The sequence below is a fragment of the Atheta coriaria genome, unplaced genomic scaffold (genome assembly GCF_025399875.1).
Source record: "Atheta coriaria isolate IRGN ID8LTWV9N9 unplaced genomic scaffold, Caltech_Dcor_3.1 hic_scaffold_18_pilon, whole genome shotgun sequence".
In the NCBI taxonomy this organism is placed as follows: domain Eukaryota; kingdom Metazoa; phylum Arthropoda; class Insecta; order Coleoptera; family Staphylinidae; genus Dalotia; species Dalotia coriaria.
The window spans coordinates 51249-72770 of record NW_027045460.1 but is presented as its reverse complement, the minus strand read 5'-3'; the positions used below and the strand labels follow the sequence as shown (position 1 = coordinate 72770).

At 30.4% G+C, this 21522-nt stretch overlaps 1 protein-coding gene across 2 annotated transcripts in view; it reads right to left on the bottom strand.

The window, feature by feature from the left end:
• Positions 1–250: 250 nt before the first annotated feature.
• Positions 251–21522, bottom strand: part of LOC135802399 (ras-like protein family member 10B) — a 50623-nt gene continuing 29351 nt past the window's right edge. The window contains exons 2-4 of one of the 2 annotated variants that reach the window (XM_065315972.1): positions 1690–1880; positions 1582–1627; positions 251–1491 (exon numbers count right to left, since the gene is read on the bottom strand). In XM_065315972.1, coding sequence (XP_065172044.1) covers positions 1034–1491; positions 1582–1627; positions 1690–1880 — 695 coding nt within the window. In that variant the 3' untranslated portion in view covers positions 251–1033. Of the gene's footprint in view, positions 1628–1689; positions 1881–21522 lie in introns of both variants that reach the window. The other variant, XM_065315971.1, reaches the window with a different exon arrangement.

Below are 21522 nucleotides of genomic sequence, written 5' to 3'. Positions count from 1 at the left end.
GAGTAACAAGATTTTTTACTTAAAGGAAGCAAGATATTATTATGCAAAATTGTAATTTATCTTCTTTTAATTTCTTTCTTTGCACTTATTATATATGTGTAAGTGCAGATATCTATAAAATACTATCAATTAGATATAGTTCTAAAGTGGTGGGTGATCAATCGTTTTCATAATTTTTATGAAAACAATTTATTTCGCATAACTAAAGATACAAAATATGTGAAGTACCAATTCAACCCATTTATTCAAATTAATTGATGATGAATTTATTAATACTTTTTTATTTGTTGTATATTTTAAGTACAATCATGATAGTTTACAATAATGATTGCAATGACAACCAGTTTAAAATTGTGCGACGCAGATGATTAGTCATTAATACCAAACCAACAATTATGTACACAATTAACAAATATTCGCTACAGCTGATTGTATAAACAAAATATTTGAGCTGCATTAAATGAGCATACAATAACATTTTCTTACAGCTTAATTATTTTCTTAAGTAATTTAGATTCTAATTTGGCTTAATTACATGTTTCGAGGGGTTTTCGTTTTTATTGTACATCTAGGATTCATCAAGGGATGTTACCTAAAACAGTGGTTCGTCATCGTTTTTAGAAAATCACAACCCTTAGTTTTTTACTATGCAACAATTATCTAGTAGTAAGTCTACAACTAATTTACACTCAATTTTTGTTGGTTTTTCGTGTACAAGTATTTGGCCACAATACATTTTGAACAGTTTTTACACGTAAAGACTTTCTGAAGTTGTTGTTTTTATAAAATTTATAAACAATAAAATTTAATACAATTAATTTAACAGAAATTTAGACTTCTACGTGTATAGAGGATAGTATAAATTGTAATAAAATGGACAGTATGGCAAAAAAACACTTTTCAAAATAATACTAAACATTCTTTAACAATAGTTAAATTTGAGGATAATAACGTAACTTTTCAATGAAGTTAAGCATATCTTTCTCATCCTTAGTGAGGGATCATGGCGCAGATGATGCGCACTGGCCGAATTTCAAAGGATTGCGCACTTGTTGCGATCGAGCGCATCCTGCAGATTGTCGAGCATGGGACTTTGCTCACGCACGTCAATGCTATCTACCATGCCCATAAGTTCCCGAAAGGCCGCCACTAATTTCCAATTGTATTTTGCTGAACATTCCATATAACCACACTTCCAGTGCTTGCGTACCAGATTGGCGATATCGCGTCGCTTTTCCGCATCTCCACCAGTAATTGCCTTGGATGAGGCGCTTGTTGAAGCAGCACCATCTTCACCGGATATAAGATCTAGTTTGTTACCAATAACCAGAATTGGCACGTTTGACATGTTACGGCTCTCGCAGATTTGCTCGCGCAGTGTTTTCACGTACTGGAAGGTTTCTAGGTTGGCGAGATCGAAGACCAATACATAGGCAGAAGCGGAACGCAAGCCGTAGAAACGGTAATCGGTCCACTCGTAATACGAATTGACTGGGAAATAAGGTATGACTGGTAAGTCGGAGATTTTAATTTCGTATAGGCGGTCGTTAGAGATCACGCTTGGGTAGTAGGTGTGCTTACGGTCAGTCGGCTGGTATTCGTCACAGAAGCTATTCCACACGAATTGCTAAAAGCATGAAATGTTTATAGCTGATTCAAAATTTAAGTTATTGCCATATAAATTATTACTTGAACAATGCTGGTTTTGCCCACTGCTGGTGGACCAAGGAATATCACTTTAACACGATCAACACTTTCCGGGCTAAACTCTAGCGGACTTTGAAGCGGGTCCTGCGGCCGCAAAGCGTCGTTTCCTGGGCGCTTTTCCGACGCCTCTCCGTTTGCATGGTGACGCTTCTCTAGGAAATCCAGGTCCAATTCTAAAAATTTAAATAGACACATTATTCATTTATTCACAATCAAACAATCAATTAATATACGCTAAATGTAAATAGTGAACTATTGAATTGAAAGTAACATTCATGTTTGTGTTTTGTTATTAAACTCGGTGGTTAGAGGAGATTTGGTTGGCGTTCCGCGTAATTGCATTATTGCTGATTTACGAGCAGCTTTCACGCTTCGCCAACTGGGAGCGTGATGCGATTATCTTGAAATTCCCCGATTGCGCGCCAAATGTATTCTCATACTATAGTTGTTGCATTGTTGCAATTCTCAGCAAGCTCACGTAAAATATTGTTACTCATCACAAAAATTAATTCAAAATTCAGTTTTTTTTATTAGCATATAATAATTAGTATATGAATATCTTTAAATACTTGCACCATTAAAACACAAGTTTTTTCACAGTTTTGAGTGAGCTGTGAATAAAGTACTTTAAAAGCTTTAGCCACGGGATGGAGCTTGCGCCTGCACATTTGCCAACAATGTAGCACAACATCATATGAAATGCCATGCATTTCAACAAACAAAACGATGTTAAACAAAAACTTCCGTTTAGCAACTTAATATTTATTTAGCACCTATTAACTAGTAAATGTTAATAGGTCTCAATTCAATTTCTACGTTCTATGCTGTCCTTAAACAAGAAGTCCGATTATTTCTAGTAAAAATATCAAGTTCCAACAAATTTATGCAAGCCGTGACATGTTTTATATAAATTTTATTTCAAATTTCGCATTCATTTTACAATGTGTGCACAATAGTGTTTAAAATCAATCAATTTGTTTATTTTATTTTTTATACTTGCTTTTATCGCCATGGTAGCCCAAGCAATTGATTTTCTGACAATTGGCAAATAACTCGTTGCCTTTTCTTTATTATCCTTCCGGTTCTTGTTCCCTTGAGCATGGAACTGCTTTGCGATAGTCTCGAAACGAAGGCTTACGTAAATGGCAATATCGACAGGAGCCCTACAAAACGTAGCTCAAGCGTGGTTAAACTACTTTAGATTATTTGCTAAAGAGCGTGTCGAAGGAAAATAGAAGACTGAGCTGTTGATTTTCGAACGTGATAAAAATGTCAATTTTATACCTCACTATAAAAATTGCGTAAGCATCTCGTCACTAACACGGCTCAACAAAAAAACTATTGTTTTTTGTCCTAAAGTTTATTTTATGATTTTTGGGTTAATTATGCACAACTACTACCAGTGAATACCTCATTTTGGTATAAAGTTTGCTTTTGTGATATCTATAGTAATAATACTCATTTTCAATTCTACTATATAAAAATAGGTCGGGTTTTCCTTCCTGACGCTATAACTCCAGAACGCATCAACCGATTTTCACGGTTTTGCATTCGTTGGATAGGTCTCGGGTTCAGAGAGGTTTTTAACAAAGAAAATGGTAGAAAAATTCTAACAGAAAAGCGGGAAAGTACCAGGGAAAGCACCTGGAGGAACAGGGAAAACATTTGTCATTTCATTGATTTTGTTATTGTAGAAATTAGTTATTTCTACATGTTAGGTTGGTATCGAGGAGAGAAAAGTTTTATGTAATTTGCAGTACCAAGAATCTGGCGCTAATTTTGCGTTGTAAATCAAAATAAAAGACATAGCGGAAAAAATGCAAAACCATGGGTTGCAGGATGTCATTGAAAGTACATATGCTTCATGCGCACTTAGATAAGTTTAAAAGTAACATGGGGGCATATTCCGAAGAGCAAGGAGAACGTTTTCATCAGGACATCATGAACTTCGAACAACGATATCAAGGCCAATATAATGAAAATATGATGGGAGACTATATCTGGGGTTTATTGAGAGAAAACAGTTATGATCATAAAAAAAGGGCAAAAATGTACACTTTTAAACTATATTTCACTTATTTATAAGTTATTTTAATAGTAAAATTTCATGAAAATGATAAATTAATTTATTTGTTTAGTTCTATCGTTAATTAAACATAAAAATCCCAAATTTTGAAAAATATTGTTAAATCTGAATTCTGAGTACAGAAGCAAACTTCTTTATGTCATATATTTTTTTTTCGTGCAGTTATGACCTAAATTAATACTTTAAACTGAAAGGCAAATTTTGTGTTGACCTGTGTAATCGTTGAAAAGCGTTTGATTAATTATACGCTCGCTACGCTCTCTCTCTTAATCAATCTCATGCCGTTTAACCAACTTGATTCTTAATATACTGTTTGAATAAATATTTAGTGTTTACTTTTTTTGAGTAATTATATATGATATTTAATTCCATATTAAAATGTGTGTTGAATAACAGGGAAAAATAAAATAAATATTTTGAACAGTGTCAATTAAGATCATCAAAATTTGATCCTAAAACTTTGTCACCAAAAATTAAAGGCATCGTAAATTACACCAAACACAAAACAGTATCTTCCTACTCGTTGAAAGCTCAAAGCTTAATCTATAGATGTCCCATTTGTATTAATTGGTATTTTAATAAAAATTCAGAAAAATGGTGCAACATAAAATTGACATTTTATTACTTTCTTATTACCCTTTGGTTTTATTCAAACAGAATACAGGATTATAAGTATTTTAATTCATTTGGGTAACCATTTGTGGCAGTATTTACTTTTACGGTGTTTGCACGTTCGGCATACAAATGCCTTTATATCAGGTTTATTCTTTCTCTTCCCCAGCATGCCTTCCGAATCAGTATTATTTCTTTTCCCTCACGTATTATTTCAACCGGAAGCAATTTGTACGTACTATAAAGACTAGCATCGAATTCCGATGATAATCACGCGGTAACACCGGAAAACAGTTTTTTGGCAGTTTGCTTTATTTGAAGTGAACTGTGTCATTGATTGGGTCACCAAAAACATGAATTACTCTCCATTAAATGAATTTATATTTAATATTAATGGAAAGTATACAATATAAAAATATTACATATGTAATCTAGATATAAAAAAATACATCGATTCTCAAAATAAGTTTAGCGTTCAAAAGGAAACATGATAAAATACAATTTCAACATTGTCCTCGTAATCATTCATTATACTTGTATCAATTTAGCCTGTTATACGTCTTGTATAAAGTTCACACGTTGATACTCAATTTTACATTTCCTTAAAGTAATAACTTCTCACGTAACTAAAGATGCAAAGTTAAATTCGCAATGTAAATATTGTAAGTTATCAAACACATGACGATGCAAAACACTAGTACAAATTTAGGGGCAGTTTGCATTTCCATTCTTACAAATTCCCCATTTCATAATACATATTTAATATTCTTCCTGTTTTTCCTCCTGAAAATTCACAAATACCATTAAGATATAATACACATTAACAAATAAATTTATGTGTAGTTTTTATTTTGTTAATATTATCACTTATTTCACTTTCTTCTATATAACAGTATTTCCATAATCGACTATAATTATCCATATAATTAGCAAGATAATTAAATTTTTTTAAATCAGATAAATCTAACAAAATTACGGCAATAATAACAATTTACTTCCGCCAACACAACATCATTTATGCTGATGATTATGTAATTTAACAAGAACTAACTTGTGAAACAAAAACTTTAAAACTTTATTTGATTTTCATCACGTCATACGAAGACGTAGCAAAGTAGCAATTTTTTGCATATTATGTCTATATTATCATATTTTTATATCATATTTTATTTTATTTTTTGCGTTAATAAATCCCGACATTTTCTCTGACATTTATGTTGCTATATTTCTTGTGTTTTTAAGCGAACACATTGCATATAAATGCGTTGTCTTTTTATGAATCCCAGCGGTTTGTCCCTTCTTTTCAGTGTGCGTATTTAGATATATTTCCTTATTTTTGTTATGCGTTGTTTTTTTGTCAAGCAAAAGCTAGGTCACATGCTATAATATGTCATATCATATTGTTGTTGTAATCTATTGTTTGTCTTGTAAATCTTCAGGACGAGCATTATAATCATAAGTTGAGTGAACTAATATAGATCGATTATATAATTCTAAACCATTTTATTTGACATTGTCGTAACTTGGCTATGTGTGAGATTAAGTACTGCAGTTAACGAGAAAATCGTAATCGTATTGAAATTTGAAGGTTCGGATTCCTTATATTTCTATTTGTTAGGAAAAATTCACTGTATTATCTTCCGGACAGAGATCATGCTTTTAAATCTACATTTTCATGCCTGTAAAACCACCGACATCGAACGCAAACCTAATTTTGCCATACTCTCTTTTTTCTTTAACAATGTCAAACTTGTTTTGATATTAATAAGGTTCTTCCTAGTCTATTATATATTTGCGTTGAAATGTTTGATTTGTTTTTGCAAAAGAAATTAAAAATTTACATTGATTATCGTAATGAGATCAGGCACAATTTAATAGTCAATAAAATTGAAATCGTAAAACAGTCATAAATCTAGATATTTGGTGTTGCGCTGGGAATTGGCGAAGATTTGCGATGCCATGCGGATAAATAAATCAGACGCTTATCGTGTCAGGCATGTTCGCAAAGTGCAGTGGGTGGTGGAAATGGAAATTGAGGGTAAACTGCGACTCGTTCCAGCCAATGTAATTTGAACGCTTGAAACTTTGTTGACTTTCGCACTTTGTTGAATTATTAAATTCAAAAATATATTTTTGTAACACTACTCGTATTTTTCAGAATTTGCCGTTAATTTATTAAAGTAGGATAGAAATCTTCAAAATGTAGATACAGTGCGAGGTAGAAGTGTTTATAATGTATAACAGAATATTAGGACACATTTGAAAAAATCATTTTTGCCAACTATAAAGTGCTACAAATAGCAAATATGGCTAGGTATAAATGTTGAAAAATGCAATGATGATACATTTTTAAACGTTTTTAAGGCGTATATTTGATTGGACATTGTTAAAATTTTATCCGAAATGTTTAGGTTTTAATCTAACCACATGATATAAATTAAATAAATTCTTTTATTAGAAATTATAACAAACTACGTAATTATTTATGTGTCAAAGTAATTTATGCCCGGTTGTACTCAAAAGATAATTAAAAATTGTTTTGTTTAAAGCAACAAAATAAGTAGTGACGAAGAAGAGAAAAACTTGTAGCACCCGACTTGAATATAAATGTTATAAAATTAGTATACCCGCGTGGACTTTGAAAGCGCAAGCATAGCGAATTATATTTAAATGGATGAATGCGCGCCGCACAAGTTGACAACAAATTGCAAACTATAAATTACACTTTGTAGAAAGAAGGTGTGACCCAGAAAGGTTTTTAACCAGTCCTCAAAAAAAAAAACATTCAAATTTTTTTTCTAAAGTAAACCATTAATTTATAAAAGTTAATTATAATTTATAAGAGAGCCTCACAGTTTCAAACTATATTGAATCAAATATTTTTTGCCAGTACCTTGCAGTTGCAAAAGTACGTTACATTTATTAGGAACATTTTACTAGTATTTACACGTATATTCCTCCAATGTTTCCGATGTCCACGGAACTTTTGAAATATCTATATATCAGAAATGTATGATAATAGTTCCAAATATTACTTGAATGATCCAAAACAAGTGTGGAAAATTAATATACACATTAAGCAATCATATTTGGAAATTAATTTATATGTGCAATAATTATGGTGACACTCGGCACGGTACTGATTTTAAATGTTAAACACATTATCGCTGTGTAAAGCCGGGACAAACAGCAAGCTTTAAAAGAAATGAGAAATGAAAAATGAATTTACATATTTAAATTACATCTGACTTTAATCGCATACTTCAAAAGACCGCTTTTTACGCATAAAATAAGCTTGGCTATGTTGTGTTCATAGCTGTGTTTCAAGTAAATGCGGTTTTATCGACGTCGTTGGTTACGTTTACGGCACCATTTCACACTGTCATATTGTGTTAGGGGTGACATTGTAGCCAGATATTCAATAATACCAAACTTACATAAAACAATAAATTGTAAAATTGTATATTAGCATTTCCTAGATGCGTAGAAAATGAACTTGTCGTATGACATGAAGCATGCAACATTATTCATTAAACTTTGGAATGTATATTGTATCTACCTACTCAACTCTTCATGTCTCAATCAGATGGTTATTTGCATAAATTAGCCTCAGGCATCTAACTTAACATGCATTTGAAGCTTATGTGCACTTTGCATAATGTAATTTTCATTTAACAAATTATTATTATGATACATAATTAATCAATTTCAAGCAAAATTAGCATTTAACAATGCTGAATGTTCAACTTTAATTTTAAACCATAACATTTGAGCCACGCTAAACATACACATATCTTGGTACACCGTCGAAAAACTGTGATTCTGAATCACTTTCATTTACTTTCATTCACTTATTTACTCAATTTAACTTTCAAAGATGGTTTTACAAAACACGAAAACATTTAAAAATCTTTGTTCAACTTAATAAATTTAAAATGATTTATAAATATAAGAAAAATGTACAAAATCAAACATACATATTTAGCATTTTCGTGCTTGCGTTTACACGTTAGTACATTTCTCATGTTGAGTTTTTTTTTCTTTCCTGTACGACTGTTGCTGTCTGTAATTTTTGTTACATAATATTTTCTTTGTCCTAAACATTCTGTACACGTCTGATTAAATTTGGTATTCTTGCAAAGTATTCAATTCCCATTATTCATTTTTCATACTTTCATACTTTCAGTCCAATATTAAATAGAAACTTTTGCATTCCTTTTGCTGACTACACTTTTTCGGGATCCAGTGGTTTAAGACATACTTTATATTTTCATCGTGTCAGCTATTCACCGTGGAGTTTTATATCTACCAATACATTTCTTTTCATATTTATGCAAGTTATAGTATTTTTAGAACGCAACTGGAATAAGATAAGTGCGCAAGTAAAAAGATGGTAAAATATTGAATCACTTGGAGCACCACGCTAAATAGTTTTATGTTTGGGGAAAATAAATATTTTAAGAAAAACCGGAACAAACATTAACGATCTGCTACTATATTTTGAGAACATAATAAATTCAATTCAATTCAAATTTTTAACTTTTATTCTAAACAAAACATTAAAATAATTACTAACTTGGTCAAATAAATATAAATAAATAATATTTTATCGTTTCAAATATTTGATTATACTCGACATTTAATTCGTTGAAAGTTAATCAATGCATTATGAAATTAAAATATCAATTTTCTCAACAAAAATATTTAACTGTATCTTTAAATCGATATAAACTGAAAGCGGATAAAAAGTCATAAACGAATTTGAAACTAAAGTTTTAAATAACACAGGAAATTATAAATTAATTAGGTTTAGCTTAATTATTCAATATCTCTGCCATTTCCATAGATCTGTAGGAATGGTAAAACTGCTGCAGGCTTTGCTGGTTCCTTTCTATAAAATAACCTTTTCAATCTAACTGTTCACCTTCCCTTTTTTGTGATATTGTCAGAATCAATGGCTTACTTTTCCACATGCAAGTGGAGCTAAAGGTTTGTATATGTGTGTGAATTGGCAATAAATCAACTTCTTTATGCTTCAATTCATCCTGTTTTTCATTTGGTCTTATTTGTAGAAAATAAAATGAAAAAACTATTAATGCTCTTTTATTATTTTCTATTCTTTTCATCGTCTTATATATTTTTAGTGTCCGATAGAAACCACTTATAACGGGCTAAGCGGAAACTAAACTTCTAAATAATATTTATAAAAAAATGTTGTTTGAACTTTTGTTCCAAACCTGAACGTGAAAATTATTAGGTATCATAACCAAACTGTCTAACGTTCATAATTTACTCTTCACACATCTAAAATGGCAACTTTTTGCTTGTTGATTATAGATTCAGGGAGCCGTTATACCTTTAATTTGCATACTAGTGTTAATATCTTAAGAACATAATTCATATCTCCCACACTGCAGTCACTTGCAGGTGTAGCTAAAAAAGCTTTTTCAAACAGAACTCACGGTGTCTGCTACAGCTGAAGTTAAAATATGTAATAAATTCTATATTTAAGAATCCTTTTTGTTATTTGCAGTCATTTTGATCAGATAGATCTTAGAATTTTGGTATTAATTTCAAAAATCTAGTTTGCAATTATCTATCCATATCTATCTAGTATTAATTTATATTGATATTCGATAAGCTTTCAAGAAAAACATATGTCCTAAATGTTATTAAAACATATTGAAATTCAGATATTTGCAACAATATTGTAACAATACATTTCAAAAAGCACCGAAAAAATTTAACGCAGGTAGGCATTTGCTTAATAAAAACAAAAATATATTTATAAAATCACTTTAGTGACAGTATTCGATTAATTGAATTTAGTAATACCACAGAAGGCGTTAAGTGATTATTTAAATTCCCCTTAAATACATCCGTGGCAAGTAAGCGCTGCTGCAAAAAGATGGAGTGTTAAAATGTTCTTTCTTACAGCATGTACAGTAGGTACATACTCTCAACATGAAATCCAATGTTGTACCCGTAAATGCTTTAAAGATTTTTGAGCGCTTACTGTAAGGCGCTAACGTTAACAAATTCAGATAATTAAATAGCATCACCTATATATTTGAGTATGTCATATGGCTTTAATCCCAGAAGTAGTATTTCTTATATTGAATGTTGGATATTGCAGTAGACGCTTCTTAATGAATTTATGCCGGTAAAAGGTGTTTGACACAAACGATGCATTGTTTGCAAACACTACAAAAAGTGACCTAGAATTGGTTGAATTTGGAACGTACGTTTTAATCAACCAGAATCTTCTGGAATGATGAATTTTTAAACATCCGTTCATATAATATGGGCTCTTCATATTACTTTTCCAACCCCGGAATCCTAGCACCAAACTTATTACTTTTTTTAAATTTTTTACTGCTCTGCATGCCGTTTATTCTTTATAATTTTTACTTTACAGGAAAGAATATCTTTCTAAATTTTGCAACGCATTTCTGTTTGAGTTTTTAGTAAATATGAGCTGGAGTTGAACACACGACAATATTAAAATTAGATTGAAGAAATAACATCACAAGAAATACTTTAAATTTATTTAGATTATACGCGCTGATTTCTATGATTATTATTTTTAGATTTATTTAGCGTGTTGCTTTACACATTTTATTTTAGTTGAACATATTTGACCTAAATGGCATTTTCAACTGTTGAAAATGGGCTAAGTCACATTTTTTGCAGGCTTACTAGAATTTATTGTACTTTCCATCACTCACACTCCAAGGTGACGTACAAGTCAAATAAATTCATGTTGTCCTGTCTCTGGGATGTTGTTACTTGTGAAGGCAGCGACAAGTTTTTCTTAAGAGTATTTGTTGCAGACTACCCTTATACACAATGTACATGTCAAGCGATAGAATAGAATTGACGTATAAGAAAGGATGACTTGTGGAATGTTGGTTTCTCGTAATTAAAATAGATAAGACAATTTACGGTTGCTGAAACAGCTGTCCTTGTAGTTCAGATAATACCAAGTAAGCTTTTAGTGCTCATAAGTATATAGACAGTATTATTTTATTTTCATTTTCCATGATATGTATAATATTTACACCGAATAGTTATCAGTACGATTGCGTTTTGAAGCTTTTGCCCGGTTGCACAAATCAACATTCACTAACTTGTTGAGGGAAGGTCAGCCGTATTGAGAACTTGGTTTAATATTACTAGGGCCGAATACGGATGACCTCACCTCAAGAAGTTTTTCCATGAATTTAACAAAATGGGCAAGAATTGCTGACTCGCATCTTTTGCAAACTATTGATTATTTATTAAATGAAAACTATCTCTTTTATTTTAAGCGCGCAGTTGTTTTTATCGCGTTTTCTTATGAATTGTATATCAAAATATTGGGAAATTATAAATACTATAAAAAAGGTTGGAAATGCAAAATGTGATATATCATAATTCAAAATTCAAACTTAATTTTTCGTAAAAAACTCGGCATATCTTTTTAATTAGCCTAGTACTTACATTAAAATATTAAAAAAAAATTCATTAAATTTTATATTTCAGATATGCAAATCCTGCGTATAACATTGTTATTGGGTTTGTTGGATATTTTAAAATCATTTCATTTTGCGTTTACAGTCACAATTAAATTTTAACAATTGTATTTGCATTATAAAATATCAACAATATTCATATATTAATTGATATCAAATTTTAATAAAATTTATTATTGACTCTAAAATCAAACTTTCATAAAAGACATGATCCGTTATTTGGTTAGTTCTTGCGTTAAAGTTTCATATTATTCCATTTATACTTTAAACATTATTCGATTTACATAATCAAATTCTAGGTGTGGAGAATCCTAAGCCTAAGGTAACAAATAACGTAGTGAAACCTGTAAACTTCTATTTAAATTTTAAATTGATGTTTTTTGAAAAGATATTTCAGTATATATGAGTACGTAAATATAATTAATTTGTAACAATATTTTAAAGTAATATTGTATATGCCCAAGAGACGCCCAGCCAATTCATAACTTATATCCTAAATTTGCAGACGTAAATTTGTGTAGCGTTTGTGGTTGGCGACTATACAACATTCTCATATGAAACACACATCCTGCAGAATCTGTACACTTATCGAATTCCTAACACACTGTTCACATATCTTGCAATGTTTGCATATTCAGTTGAGAGACAACCACATTGCACAAATTAATCCTTGCGTAACACAAATTTCTGTGTATTAAATTAATAAATAATCTATGCACATTTAGGATTATGAATTATGCGGCGTGCAGCACATCACTACAATACGTAAATGTTATATTAATAACCTATAGATTAAATATAACTACTGAATAAACCATGTACGTAAGTTTATAAACAAATTACTTATTTTAGTAAATATCTAAACTTATAATTTAAACAAAATAATTGCGTTAATAGTATGGTCAAGCTTGAGTTATTCTTAAAACTTAAGCTTCAGTTGAGTTTTTCTGAGCATTTATATTGAATTTTATATATTTGTTTAAGAAATATGTTGACGTTCTGCATACTAGAAATAATAGAATAATTTAAATATGGTGTAATTTTGTTTGGATTATTCAGTTTATCTTGATAGCAACACTAAATTAATAGAATTAATAATTACTGAAGAAAGATATTTATTACGGTGGATAATAAATTCGTCGCGATTGCGACATTATAGAAATGTAGGTTGATTATCTCTGTTTCAAACAGTCACCAACGAGTTAAATATTGTAAATGTTATGAAGTATACAAATAGTAGTTTTAATGTGCCATTTATTTATTATTTGATAATTTTTATCAAGGCAGAATTGTAGATAGCTATTTAGATATTTTCCTACTACTCAGGTCCGCGGGTCCACAAGCTCCAGCCACCACAACAACACCGTTGGTTGGGAACGGTTCGCAATCACTCAAAGGGATTGAGTATATACTAATATGTAGTTTCTAAGCCAAATCTGGATAAAAACAACAGGCTAAATGCCTATGATGCATCACAACCATAAAGCCAGAAGAAGAGTTGAAAATTTTTTTCGTAGAGTATTGCATGACTTCCGTATTCTAAAGTCAATGTCATTTATATTCGCATACCTAATTTTAATAATCACTGTGACAAGATTTTACAGAAAGGACCAATAACTGTTAAATCAGAGAACAGCTATAAATTTTGATATTTGGTGTTGCGTTGGGAATTGGTGAAGATTTGCGATGCTATGAGGATAAATAAATCAGACGCTTATCGTGTCAAGAGTGTTCGCAAAGTGCGGTGAGTGGGGAAAATGAAAATTGAAGGTAAACTGGGGATTTGTTTAGTCCTATATGATTTTCATGTTTGAAACTTTGTTGTCGTTTTGTGAACTCTTTGTAGAGCTAGGATTTGAAAATACTTATGTATCGATCTATATATTCTTAAAGATCTCTTTGAAAATTAGATATTTTTAGAGATACGAACAGCCACATCAATATATCCATCAAGTAGTAAGGCAATTTTAAATTCGTAGAACAACGAATATGTTTCAAATAATTGCTTTCACTTTTACTGAAAATTGTATAAACGGCTATTTTTAATGGAACTCTGTCCATAAATCAATTCAAGTATTTGAAATAGATTTTCATTTATAATTTCCATATTCTTCAAAGTTTTTAGTTTTAGATTTTGCTGAAGTGGCACTATCAACTGTTCGTTCACACGTTTTAAACAATTGTGAAATAAATGTTTACATTATTTATAACACACAGTATAAAGAAAATAAAAACGCCATTTTTATTACGAAACGAATTTAGCGTTTAACGAAGCAATTCACGTTTTTAATAACATAGCTATAGGTGCAATACCTTATTTAGAAAAAAATGTATTGATCTTTTTATTAATATCGGTGCTCATAAATTCTTTCAGAATCATTCAAAGGCCATTGACAAAGAGACAAGAGTGGAAAATGAAAAGACCGAAAAAGAAATTTAGTTAATTATTTAACTCCACGTTTCCCCATACATTCAATCCTCTATTTTAAAGCGTATACTTTGTATATGTAAGTAAAGAACTCAAACATGGTCAATTGAAATGACTCGTTTAAACTATTTAATTCTATCTCAAACCAACATAGTAAACTTGAACGTGCTTTCGTTTACATGATTTCGCGACTGCGAAGCTGCTGTGATGTTGAACTTTCCGACACTAGCATTAATCATTGCAAACAACTATCTCTCAAAACTTCTTAAAGATCTGTTCCGTTTTATTCAAGGATTTGTATTTTTATTCATCGTTAACAAATTATTTTGTTTCACGTTTATATTTCGACTGTTTTGCATACCAAATTAATAAGTTTAAAAATATGCAAGAATTTACATGGTTATTAAATATTATTGAAACATAAGAAATCCAAATAATTATACTATGCCTTGTAATTTTAAGCAAATAATAACAGCGTAACGATCAACTTGTGTTTTTATACATACATTGTATAAATTTATTGGTTTTTCTTATGAAACAATTAAAAGACCAAAAAGGCTCATAGAGCAAATGAGTAATCAGAATATGATATAGTATAAAGTTTAAAAAAATAACAATTAAAATCTTACAAACTAATAAATTTGCAGGTTTTCACTTTACTTTTTGTAAAGGCCCCAAATACTATTGTAATTTAATAGTGAAATAGATGCCAAGATTTAAAAATATTTTGCTTTTTATATTTTTTTATTAATGGATGCGTTGAAATGTCTGTTAGATTAAAGATTTAACTTACTGTATATATGAATACACGTGCAATACCTAAAACTTTTTGTGATTAGTACAGCTTCAACTCTAAAACTATGCTTAAAGTTTTTATAGCGTTGCTGTTGACGCGAAAGTTAGAACTCATTTAGTAAGCAGCAAGTATTACTCTGAAATGTGTGAAAATGTCTTCTATTTATTCCGGCAGATGGTCCCCCCCAAAAAGCAGCAAATTTCAATTAAATACGCGAGTTCTTCGTTTATGATAGTCGTTGCTTCCCCCACAGCTACTTTTACAAACTTTCAGAACAGTCCAAGTTTTTCGCGCTTTTATAAATATACCACTTTACCAAAAGTAGCGTTCATATTAAAAATAATATTGTCTTGGTTAGAAACTATATATAAGTTTTCCAAAAATTATATTAAATCTATTGCTATATATTTTATAATTTCAGTATTATAATGACCACACATTTCATAACTGGGCATAGAAACTATTATTAGAAACCTATACTTTTCTAATATGATGTTCCAGAACCATTGTTTAATATAAATCAAAATTATTTTTTATTATTGTTGTGCATTGTAATAAATTGTTGTTGAATGTTTTATCCATTTTGATCTGCCAAATTTATAAATTACTCACTGTTTCAACAAATTTAACATAAATTGTATTTCAATGTAAAGTTGGCGAAATATCGAATACGTCATTTAAGATTGAATAAAGTGGACTGAGGTATAATATTGAAGCAATATTAACGTAATAATCTCAGCTTCCTATCTAATTAATAAAGGATGGCGTCTTACATTAAGTACTAATTTTAGATTGTCATTCATTAAAAATTCACACTAATAAAAAATTGAACTCATTTTGTCAGCATTTTCAATTCAATTCCTATTGTCATATGACAATATTGTCAGTTACTAGTTACTACCAGTTATGAATCATCAAGAACTAAATTGAAACATAGCGGAGGCGGAAATCAATTAATGTTAGCGATCGAATATAAGATTAAATTCAATGTTGTTGAGCGCGGTTGACACTTTACCTAATTGAGTTATGATTTACAACATGTTTTTCTCACATTATAACTGGCTCTAACCAATGCAATTATCTCAAAATTAATACATTTTAATTATTACACTTATTGTTAAAATTTATAATAAACATATAATAAAGTTTACAATTATCCGATATTAAAAGGATTTTGTTACACGAATTTGCTCATTCACGGAGTACACTATTCGCTGGTTCAATCAAAAAGAAAAAAAAGGAAAGCCAAACTATTATGATTGTAAATGTTTTAGTTTTTAATTTCATAATAAATAAAATAATACGTACTTTATTAAATGAAGACTTCCAGCTATGTATAGTATACAATAATCGGATTAGGAGCAAAGGAAGGCAATTAACAGTGAACATATTACAAGAAAGTTCCTAGAATTAAAGATTTAAAAACGCACATTTTCAATTGTAATTATTGATTTCTAGTAACTCTAATAAATTCATTTTTAATTTTGTCTTTGTATACTTCTTTAATCCATGCGTTGAAGGAACAACCAGTTTGCCCCACGTGAACTATGCGACAATCTCTGACAAAAGAATAAGCCATCTAATTTGATATCGATTTATTTTACACCACTAATGAGATTTTAACAAAAACATTCAATATTTTTGTAATTTCCCTTACGTTCGGTTTTCGAAGTATGTAAAATATTCACTAAAAAACGAAAGCCAAAATAAACTAGTTTGTGTTTCTCGGGTGGTTTCTGAATACGCTCTTAATCATTTAAATTTCAAACACATGGAATGCAAACCTGCACAAAACATAGAATTGCAATGCAACTGTAAATTATAATTACCCTGGAATGGCTGAGGGAACTATTTTCAGAAATGATTAATAGCTCCTCGTTTTCTGCACTATTTGGCATTATTCTCTCAAAAGCATTGCATACATAAACTGAAAACGAATTTGAAATTGCGTTAGTTTCTAGTATACTGAAAATGCACCATATATAAAATGACAGAGAAAACCCGAATATCAATACTTTACAATAGTGATTTTTAACAAAGAAATATAGACTATTGGAATGAATATAAAAACAATAATAACAAACAAAATGTTAAATTTAGCGATAAACTCTAATATTTTTAGTTTTTTTTGTTAATCCCAGAAATTAAAAATATATCTGTAACGACCATAGAGCAATCTATTTGATAGGGTGTTTTGACAATTATATACATAAAGAGAGGATTTCAAGCAAGGCCATTCAACAAAACCTGACCTGAAATAAACACTGCACTTGATCATGATCTGATGCATGGTAATACGAAACCATTCAAAATAAAATTTTAAAATTTGGTAAAACCATGCACGAAATCATTACATAGTTCAGTAACTATTTTTGGAGAGATTTTTTCAATAGGTTTGGAATAAAATTTATATTTTTTACAGTTTATTTTCAATTAATTAAATAACTAAATTCATTATTACGTAATAAACTTGCTGTCAATATAAGATTGTGCAGGGAATAAAAAGTTTCATCATAATTTTTACGAGTTGCGTGTCAAAACGTGTTATTAACTTACAACTTCAACAACATTTTCCGACTGTTATTGCTCATGGGATTCAAGAAAAAATGTTTTCCCCATTTAGCCCTATATATTCGAAAAACTTCGAAATTGTAATTTGCCGTTGGTATCAAAACAAGTTTTAATGTAATTTTTATTACTTATATATTTATTTTTGTTTTCAATTTTGTTGCGGTACTTACGTATTAACTTTAACTTTTTATTAACTTTTGATAATCATTTCCTCATGTGTATTTTATTATTTTTAACCCCTTAGAACTTTATGTTCAGTTTATACTTTTTAAATATCGTGATACCATTTAGATCATACTGTGCGCACGTGTGGCTAGGCGATGCGTCTTTTTGGCGTCAGGGATGTCTTACATTTACGCGTAGTTCGATCACTTCTCTCAACAAGTTCTCACGCGTCTATATTTGTTCAATTATATAATAAGCATATTATTATTTGAACTTTGTTGCTTGTTGATTAATTTAGAAGGACTAAGCAATACCTTCCTTGAACCTTGAAACTTTGTATTTGCAAGAAGTTCATACCTTCTGAAAATCTGTGTAGTATAACCCTACCAAAACATAAAAATTGGCATTAAAAATTAGTAATGAAATTTAATTTGATTTGCTTTTTATTATTGCAATGTTGTTAGTTAGCGTATTCGTTTCCATTTAGAGCGTGTTGTGTTATGGGTTGTTCTTCGGACTGGCATTATTACTAGAGACCGACCGAAATTTCGGTTTCGGTTTCGGTTTCGGCCAGTTTCGGCCATGAATTCGAGTTTCGGCTTCAGTTCCGGTTTCGGCCAAAAATTGCCGAAACTTTCGGCCGCATCGAAACTCACTTTTCGTGAATTGTCGTGCGTCACTCGGCTCACTTCGCGGCTAATGGCGGTCGTTACTTGCCATCTCAGTTCGCTCATAGAAACTTAAATTAATATTATATTAAGTATCAAGTGATTAAACGGGGACTTTACTCCCAAAATGGCTTTTATATCTAAAAAACGTGGAAAAACTGGCGATGTGTAGGTAAAAGTAGAAAAATATGTTTATGTAAATTAGTTTCGGTTTCGGTTTCGGCCGAAACCGATTGCAGGGCCGAAATTTCGGTTTCGGTTTCGGTTTCGGCTAAAATCCAGTTTCGGTCGGACTCTAATTATTACCTGAAATTTTAATTCTATTTTATTTTGAAGATAAATTAAAGCAAAGTGAAGTAAATACTCGCATTATTTTTTTTCAATAACATTTATTTAAATTTATACAATATACTTTCCTTCAAAATAAAAATGATTTATCCTAGGCACATAAAGAAATACAATTTCTTACTGTTTATATGACTAGTCCGAATTGCTATATTTGGCATGAATTGTTATCGAGCCATTAAAATTAAAAAAAAAGCCGTTTGTTATAATAGTAGTTTACACAAATCATATTTCTTGTTAAAGAATAAAAACAGATTATTGTATGTTTCACTTTGTTAAATATAAATAAGGATGTAAATTTATGTATTTATTAATAACGTTTACACGCAAAACCATCTTCGCCTATATTGATGTATTTTTGACATTAAAATGGCAAGTAAAATATTTTTGAGGTAAAATGTATTTTTATTAAAATCTACCGAGGTGACGAGGCGAACAAAATGTTATTTTAAATAAATCTATACTCTTCGGATTTGATGGTTCACGTTCAATCTGCGCCATAATTTAAAATCGACGGTACTATATTAAGTTCGTTTCTCGTGCGCATACTTCACCTAGTTTACTATATTGAACTGCTCTCTTCTCATTTTGCTCTTGTTGTCTTCGAATGGAGTGCAGTACAGCGCTCCGGCTGCGAAGGGATGATTATCCAATTGTAAAATATGTTTCTAAGGCTTAGCACCGATTCCAGGATATTTAGGTTTCTATTGAGTTGAAATAGATTGGAATAGTGGAATGTCATTAATTCTTGAAGCTATGTTGAAGAAGTTAGGCCTTCATTCATGATATTATTAAATTCTTTACTTTTAAAAGGTTACAAATTTTTCAGTGCTTGCCAGAAGAACTTAAATCTGCAAAAACTGACTGATGTAGATTATTGGCAAACATATTTGTTTCATAAAAATTAAACAATAATGACCGATTAAAATATCTACTTGCTTGCCACCCGCACCTAAAAGTCATGCTTTCTAATTTGTTGGTGATTTATCATGTTTAAAAAAATTATTAGTGAATTCATTTATATGAATATAAATATTTCTTGTTTCGGGACCTCTCTCTATTTCATTATTTTTATTTTTTGAATTGTTGTATAGACAAATCAACATATACATGCATTGGACATAACTATATTGGCTTATACGTAAGTTGTCATAACACACCTCACATCAGCTTTATTTGAACAAGGTAGTTAAAAATATTTATGATATCAGAAGAAAAAGTATGCTCTTGAACCAAAACTATATGTCGTAGGACATACTTTCCTTAACTATAATAAATATCATGTAGTATGGTGCTCTCATTTCTATAAATGAAGACAAACTGTAGGACCTATTGTTCAATTTAAACAAATCAGCAATGCATACACATGAGTATATCAATACTCAAAACCAAATCTATGACTAAAAATGGAATACAAAATTATAAAGCAGTAACCAGCAAACGAGACATCTTGACAAAAACAAGAAAAGCAATGGTAAACAAACCAAAGGACAACGAGAAAAATATATATATAAAAAAGAAACTTTCTTACTCTGAGTCGGTGTTAATTATAAAGCGTCCAAGAATTAATTTTTAATAGAAATTTCTTAGAAATTAGTATAAAATTGAGTGAATATTTGCAAGCACATGTTTATCTGCAAACAAAGTTGCATTTTTAATTATCTGCATCTGACACGTTCTCACTTGATATTACGAAATTTTTATACTGCGTTTCATCCTATTTTCGTTCATTCACAACTTGTCAACACGGTACTTCCGCGAACAGCTTTATTAAATTTGTATTCCGTTCATGTTCAACATAAATTCAACTCGTTTCTGATTTGATTTTTCGCTCCGTACTTACAGCATATCAAAAAAATATCACAAGAAAGTTTCTAAGCATAAAGAACTATATATAACATAGCATATTAGTATATTCTAGTAATATATGTAGGAATGTTGTAACAAATAGTAAATAAATAGACTTGACAGTTTCATATTAGAAATCTTCTAAACGCAAATACATGTAAAACATATTAATAAAGCTAAAAAGTAAAATATTACAAGTAGAATCGCGCACACGCGAAGTCCTAAGCTTCTAAAAAGCGACGATGAAAATTGGCGGCTGTCGTAATATCGCCCTACCATGACCACGTTCTGGAATACTGACTATATATTATATAACCTATTTTCAAAACAAACAAAAATGAATGAAAATTGAAAATCGTAAATATAATTACATCAATTTCTTTCGTTTTTGTTCTCTTGAGCATTGAACCCCAAAACAAAAGTATAAAAAAGTTGTTATCTTAGAGCAGAAATATCGGCGACGGAAGCTAGTAAAGTGTTGTTGGAACGTGGTTAATCAACTTCTTTTACAAAAGTACGTGCCAAATCAAAATTGGAGCAACAAGAAGATTTTATAAGACAATGACGGAAGAAACAAAAGTGGTGAGAGTTCAATTCAGCTGAACTCAAAACAAAATTATCTATATTTACCAATACCATCTAATTTGGAATTGTTTTTAGTTTGTGCAAATTATTGGAATTTTGTATCACAAGTTCTCATTTTGCTAGGTTTAGGTGGATGTAAGGCCATAAAAAGAAGAATAATTAAAACTCGTGAGAGGCTATCAAAGCCCATTGGTCCA